The sequence below is a fragment of the Ooceraea biroi genome, chromosome 11, assembly GCF_003672135.1.
Source record: "Ooceraea biroi isolate clonal line C1 chromosome 11, Obir_v5.4, whole genome shotgun sequence".
Classification (NCBI taxonomy): Eukaryota; Metazoa; Arthropoda; class Insecta; order Hymenoptera; family Formicidae; genus Ooceraea; species Ooceraea biroi.
The window spans coordinates 3,763,301-3,771,049 of record NC_039516.1 but is presented as its reverse complement, the minus strand read 5'-3'; the positions used below and the strand labels follow the sequence as shown (position 1 = coordinate 3,771,049).

At 50.1% G+C, this 7,749-nt stretch overlaps 1 protein-coding gene across 12 annotated transcripts in view; it reads left to right on the top strand.

Annotated features, from left to right (window-relative positions):
- Positions 1-2,021: 2,021 nt before the first annotated feature.
- The window catches only part of LOC105288159 (regulating synaptic membrane exocytosis protein 2), a 61,529-nt gene continuing 55,801 nt past the window's right edge, over positions 2,022-7,749 (top strand). For all 12 annotated transcript variants that reach the window (XR_003407248.1, XM_026973687.1, XM_026973690.1 and 9 more), the window contains exons 1-2: positions 2,022-2,171; positions 7,362-7,566. Coding sequence is in view for 11 of the 12 variants with exons in the window: in XM_026973687.1 (XP_026829488.1) it covers positions 2,056-2,171; positions 7,362-7,566 (321 nt within the window). In the remaining variant the exon portion in view is untranslated. The remainder of the gene's footprint in view (positions 2,172-7,361; positions 7,567-7,749) is intronic.

The window sequence follows — 7,749 nt, the reverse complement described above, 5'->3', positions numbered from 1 at the left end:
GAGTGCGCAGGCACCTGGCTGGCTGGCTGACGCTGGCTCTCTCTCCTTTTCGCAAGGGCGAGCGCGCGACGAGTGTCGACCGCTCTGGCAAAGTTTCGCGGCTCGACGCGGAACACGAAGGGCCACTGCGCGGGGTGGCCGAGCGAACCGAGCCGAGAGCTCCGTAACGCCCGAGAGAGGTGGGTGCTTAACCCCGTGACGACGAGGAGGACGACGAGGAAGGGCGACAGGCAGCGGTGGTAAAAGCGGCGGCTGCTTTCACGAGGGTGTTCTCGCGTTCGCTGCGAGTAACGACGAGGACGAGGGCGACGATGAAGGCGACGTCACCGACGACGCGTATACCTCGGCGACGATAGACCAGCACCGGCAACCCTCCCACGACGGTCGCGACAGTCAGCTGGGGAAAACGGTCGTCGTGGGTGTGCGACTGTCCGAGAGCTCGACTGGGACGATCGAGGACTGCGTGGGCGTCGCGACGGCCGTTAGAGGTGCGCCGAGAAGCGCCATTGTCGCGTCGGCTGCCACGTGAATCGCGAGCCTCCGCGACGCAGCGGGCTTCCTCGGAGCGGACGGAATCGAGGGGATCGTAACGACCGAGCGTCCGTCGTGCGTCAAACGCCCCGTCACTCGTCGAGCATGTTTCGCGCGGACGCGACAGCGGACTCCAGTTAACGACAGGGCGATACGGAATCTGGGGTTTAACGGGACGGTGCGTCGCCTCGTCGCGATGTCCGGGAGATAACACGGGGCGATAAACGTCGAGGTGAAACCACGAGCGCTGCGGCGTTTGGCCGGAGCTGCGGAGATCCGGAGTCACGAAAGTGGAGTCCTATTTATCAGCGGCGGCAACCCAGTGACCCGTTTTCGTTTTCAATCGATGCGGTTCCAAAGAGTTCCGAAGGATCAGGGACAGAAGGACGCAGCCATTATCTGATAGCCCCGGAGCCCGACGCGAACGAACGTTCCATTTCGCGGGAATTTATCTGGATCGCGTCGTGACCACGTCGCTCGTCGAGGCGCGCAGCTGCTGCTTTGTACCGCGGGAGAACAAAACCGACGGTCATCCCCGGCCTCGAGGCATCTCTTCGTCGGAGCGGACTATCGGTGTGCTCGTCTCTCGCGAAGCGGGACCGACTCCTCCGCGACCCGTCCTCCCTGGTGAGGTTGTTGCGTTGTGCGTCGGCTCGCGGGGGAGACGCGTAATCGTCCGATGGTGCATTCGGGCAGCGCAGCGCGTGAGGCCGGGCTGCAAGAGAGAATGCGAGAGCCGCCTCACATTCTGTGAACATGATTTGTCATATACATGCGACGGGCGGTAATCGTACGACGAGAGACACCGACGACGACGACGACGACGACGACGACGACGACGAAGACGACGACGAGGAGGAGAAGGACGACGGTTACATCCGTCTCCGTGGCTATGCCAGGAGCACGCCGCGCGCTTGCATGAGACCAGCCCGACTACTGCCCGACTGTCCCTTCGCGCGGCAACAGCAGCAGCAGCGTCAGGGAAGAAAGCCCGTATCGCGTCAGACGTCCCAGCCCAGCGCCGAGTCCGAAGACGCCTACGGACGCTTCCTCTTGTCGTCGTCCCGAGCAGAGGAGTCCACGTCGAAGTCACCGACCACGACGGGGGTGGTTCCGCGTCGGGATCGGCGCACAGTCCGCGACCTGCGAGTGCAACGTACGTCTACCGAGTCGACGGCGACGACGACAACAGCAGCAGCAACAACGAGAACGACGGTGCTACCACGGCGACGTAATCCCGGTGCGTTCGCGTTCCCGCGTTCCCGCGGTGCGGTGGTGCGTTCAACGGGTGTCGGATGACTTCCCCAGGACGACGGCCGTGCTTCGTAGTCGTAGAAGGTTGCGCCCGGTCATATACCGCAACGTCGAGGAGCGTCGCAGAAGCAGCGCGGGTCGCTGGGAGCAGCCCCATCGGTGGAACGTCTCGTCGACGTCGACGTCGTCGGTGGTGCGCCGGCCTGCCTACCCGCGTCATACCCACGTCGCATACCCGGTGCACGCGCGTACACCGCCGCCACCGCCGTGATGGCGGAGCTACCTCAGCCCGACATGTCGCACCTCACCCCCGAGGAGAGGCGCATCATAGAGAATGTTTTAATGCGCCAAAAGGAAGAGGAGAAGCAGGATATTGAGGCCATGAGGTACGAGACTACTTCTCGCTGTATTCCTTGCTCGCGTTTGCCTCTGCGTTTTCGCGAAAACATTTTTTTCCTGCTGGCACGACGAAAAATTTCAAGTGCTGAGAATCTGAGCGAAAGTAATCATTTATATGGGTTTACGTACGTGTGCTATAGAGATCCGAAAGCATCGGATAATATCCGAGAGAGTGAGAGCAACAGCGAAAAGAGAGAGCGGCACGTAATTGAAATTTTAATAACGCTGTGATATAAATGGGGGACCACCGCGTCTATCGCGTTTTAGAACGTCGCGTGCAAAGGACGTGCAAGCATGAATTTGAAACTTTGTTTTACAAAATAATTTCCTATCGAAACGTAAAAGGTAACAGTAGTATTCTAAATACAGTAATATCTCGTTGATTCAATTATTTGAAGAATAAATATGTGTCTGTTGCAAATCCGTGTTATTAGACGCAGAAAATTACACGTGTAATTAATAAAATGACAGATTAATGATTACATTATCTATTTCTATATGAGTAGTAATATATACGAACGGTAATCGATATTATTACTCCTCACTCGCATTAAAATAATGATTTTAATATCATTTTATATACATACAGTTCTAAAAAATTGAAACATTATTATCCGTGCGATAGTTGCGAAACATGTATGACGTCGATTCTTAAAGTATGCACGTGTGTCGATCTTTTTGCCGCGGTATGAGTACGACTCGCGATGGATTCGAAACTATCGAAATGAAGGTATTGTTTTAGTAGCAGAACGTGGGCTTTCACACGGATATTTAGAACTCTCTATTGCACCGGATATTGTCGGACTGGTCAAATGCCCGTAATAACATTCACGTACCGCGATTCACGTGTAGTCGGTATCGTTCGCCGCACTTTTGATAATTGCTATCGTTTTTCTGCTGTTCAACCTGCCGCGAAGAAAATCCGTGAAATCGCGTAATGTCAAATAATAATTATCGAGACACTTTATTTTGAGACACAAGCCTCACACTCTGACATTTAAAAACGTTTAATGCACCGATTGCTCTCGATGTATGATAAAATATTTAAACGAACGTGTGCAAATATCTTCGTCGCTCTTGAATTTATGCAAAAATATCGCAAAACTTACGCAAGAATATATAAGTAGATAGAAATTGCTTTCTTAGCTTCGTCACGATATAAAAATAGCGATTTCGTATGAAAATTGATGCGGAACGAGTTTCTCATCAAATTATCCATCCGCAATATACACGTTCGGAAATATACAATTGTACAGACCGATTGCTTGAACTACAGTGAACGGCAGCTGTTTTAGCTTGTTGACACGATGATAATTGTTACGGCCAAGCTTCAGCAAAGCCTTAGACGTCATCGGGCACTAGGGACGAGGGGCGTTAATTGCGAGCCGTATAGATAGCGGCGCGAAAGTGAGACGTCGTTTGGCCGGTTGTTACCGATAACCGCGCAATCGCCAGAAGACGGACGAAACGACAACCGATCGATCGGATAAAGGTATTTCTTGACCGACGAGCCCGCTCCGGCTCGTTTCACCTATTTTCCCGGCTCACCTGCCTCATTAGTCCTTGACCGTTTTACCACCTACATCTTCCATCTGTGTCCACGGCTCTGCACATGCTCCCGATTACCGCGTCGGCTCTCATCCCTTTTGCATGAGGCGGTCGGAAATAAAAATCGCTTATAATTGTCTCCCCGTGGTCCGCAAATACTCCCGCCCTCGTGCCGCCTTCGCGGGAGGGTTTTCTGCGTTCTTGGCCGCCCTTTTCAGGCTTTTCGACGGTAACTCCGCGAAGTAGGTACACGGCGTCGATTGGCGATTCGCGTCGGTGATAAAAATAAATGCCGTTCGATCGAACTGGACGTGCTCCGCTTATCGCGAGAGAGACGATGACTGACCGGCGATGGCGGTCGTGAGTGTGCGTAATTACGCGAATAGAGACCGGCGTTTTCTCGTCGCGGTAGCTAACAATAACTGAAAACGTGGCGGAACGGTGGAGGAACGCAGGGTTGGAGGAGTACGAGCGTTGCGCAGTGAACAGGTTTTATTGATAGGTCGTCGTGTGGCCGGGGAAAAACGGGAACGTGAGAAAGAAGGGAAAGAGTAATGAGGAGAGCGTGCTGTGCCATACCGATGCGAGATCATGTAATGTGGACGACAAGTACGTGTAGGGAACGCATGTAAAATGCAAGGCGACGGGCCTTGACGTGGCTTAGTAACGAGCTGCTGCAGCTGCATAGGGTATGCATAAGAGGTATGCGGCTGCAGACCGTGGACGGGGGCGTGAAAGCGCCTTGGATTGGCACGGTGAATTCTTGGGGGGTGAAATATATACGCATCCTGTGTGGAGATAGATAGCACGTATTCGTCGGCGCGGCGGGGGGAGCACGCAGTGCAAATACCGAATGGAATGACGGCTGGACCGTTTTACGTCAACGCGGAGGATAATTGAGTGGATGTTACGTCGTTGCGTCAATCGGTCGTCCGCGATCTCACCAACGACCGATGCGAACAATCAACGATACTTTTTCCTTATTTCCCCAATTTCCGACTCGTTATTCCTATCAAGCCTATCTGAGAAAACGGTGATTTTAGATTTCACGCCGAAAGCGACCAACAGATAATTTGAATTTCCCTTGAATTTTATGAAAAATCAAAGAATAGAATTTATGAAAAATATATAAATATACATATAATAGCTACTTTTTCATTTTTTTTGAAATATTTGCAAGGTGTCGTATAATAAGTATGCAAATCTCACTATATTGCCCGATATAGGACAACACAATAGATTCAAAAAAACCATTTTTAACTACATTAGATGTATAAGAAACTCACGAAAGTGAGGGTATATCTTTGGTAATTTATTCATTTCTTGTTAGATCTCTCATTCCGATGAGAAAGAACAATTTCTTTTGCCCAGATTTCTGTACAATTGCATGTAGCATAAAATCGCGGAAATCATAAACAATTTGTTGAGTATGACCGTATCGTTGTATGCGAGCACTCGATAAAGTAATCAATAAAGTATCGATGAAGTAATTAGAGAAATATAGGATGCGGATGCGCTGCACCCCGCGCCGTTGTAACACGAGCTTTTGTTCTGCCGACAAACTCGAGATTTAGGTTGCGGTGTTGGGACTACTTGCGTAGTACGACTGTTTCCCTTATTTGATAATCGCTTAAGGGAAGATTCAGTGTGTGTGACTGGTGTAATATGTCTACGATAATTAAAATAATTAAAATACAAAACGTCTTTAACTGTAACATAAGTTTACTTTATTAGTTTAAAAAATACAAATTAACGATTGATGATGTAATCACATAAATTTACAGATTTATAAATAATTCTTGATGGAATTGGAGGATTTTTCTAATCATCGAGCCGAATCTTTACGATCTTCAGACTGCAGTAATTCGAAAATCTCGTTCCTCGGCAAAAGTAGACTCGGTTGGATCTTGCATGACCGCGATGCGCCTCCGTTAGTGAAACATGAGGTGAAGCCGTCACGTCGTAGTGCCAACAACCCCTCGGTCGAAGCTCGGCAGTCCGATTCGCACGATCCAACATCCAAACCCTAAAAAGACTGTCACATTGCGCCAAGTGTTCGCATTTTATTCCAGCTACGATGGCGGTTGTAAATATGTCTGCTGCACAAGCGTTTCTTAGCAACCTTATCTGCACATGGTTCACACATGTGACGCAGTTTGGCGCGCTAGCAAGCGATTGCCTTGATCAGCGTGCGGACTCTTAATTTCTTTCATTCAGAGCGAATGGCCATTGAGACAGATGCATATTTGCCGGGATACACAAATGCGTACTCGTGAATTAGATTGTCGTGCACTGTGAATAAAGATGCGGTGACTTTAACGGCCACATTTTATGGAACGAACGAAGGCCGGTAATTAAAGGAAGCTCTCTGTGGAAGCGCAATGGGCGCGCGAACAGAGAAAGAAATTGGGCCGATCCTTTTGACACCGGCTGTTTATCCGACTGCGGTTCGCGATATTTAAAACGCACTGACGTCGAGTCCATTGTACGGACGATGTTTATTTCATCTCCGCAGGCTTCATTAATTTCGCTTGCATTCTGCGAGAGCCCTCCGCGTAATTAGCCGACGGCGGAACACGAAGAACAAAAGATGCGGTTACGCCCGGTTGGCTACGAAATAAATGTGATCTTAAATTTAGCCCCGCGTTATTTTTCAACGGACGATTGCGCCGCAATAACTGTCAAGTGGAACTTATAAATTGCTTTTTTCCTCCCCCCTCGACGATGTGACGCATGTTGCGTCGAAAGCAAAGTCATATTCCCGGCAAATAAATACTCCTACGTCGCGCTTATGCGATTAACAGCCGTCGTTGTATCGACAGTCCAAACTTAGCTCGACTTAGCGTTTCACTTTGCCCTTTTCTATTATTATTCCAGCTGTAATAAAAAGAAAAAAGATTATTTAATCAAAGTTGCGATACGACATGACCGCGTCGAGTGCATAGAGAATTGTTATTCGAGGTAATTTATCTCGGTAAATCTGCAATGTTGCAATGTTTTCTTCTTTTCTTTAGTTACGGCTTCATTTATGACACGGGCAAGAGAACAAAATTTATTTAATCAAAATCGAGCGGGGGTAACGTTGACGCGACCGACTTTAATCCCTCCGCTGGACGATATCTCGCGTCGATCGATGACGAGCCGAGCAGTAACAACGCACTTTGACGGAGTCGCCGGCTTAATTTCGAGCGTGCAGGACACACGGGCCCTAAATTGGCTTAATGGACGTGAGCCGTGGCGAATAGTCGCAGTAGCGGCGACGGCGACGAAGACGACAGGAATGACGTCGGCGTCGTCACGTCGCGTTCAAGGAGAGATTGCGACCGCCCGCCCGGACGCTTTCAGGGCGCGATTTACGGAGCAGAAATAAATCCACGAGCGCGCCGTTATCTCGCGAGATTTGGCGAGGAACGCCGGAGTCTGCAAATGGTAGAATTAGGGTTGACAAATTCGCTCGCGCCGTCCTCGCGCGGGAGTGTAGCCTCTGCATCAAAAATAGCCTCCTCTCAATTTTATCGATACAGAATTTCGTTAGATATTATCCACGATACTGACATGATGTGTATTTTGCACACGCACTGATTGCAATACCACTTTTCTCACGTGCACGGCTTCTTATTTGTTTCCAGACGAAAGCAAGATGAGGTGCAAGTCCTCGAGGAATCGATACGGATACGTTCGGAGATACATAAGAAAGCGGGGGTAGAGCTGAACGCCACGTGCCACATATGCCTGAAAACCAAGTTCGCCGACGGTGTCGGTCACATCTGCAACTACTGCGAGATCCGGTGCTGCGCACGCTGCGGCGGGAAGGTTACCCTACGGTCTAGCAAGGTAAGATGGCTCGAGGGAGACAGACGAGCCCACGCAGAGACAAACGGCTGGAAAAATCGTGAGGTCAGACTGATCGAATCGTTGCTCGTATCCGGGATACGGTATCCCCCGTGACAACCGCGATCTTCCACCCTCCTCTCCTCGTATTACGTTGCTGTGCTCGGTATACGTGGAGAGAAACCT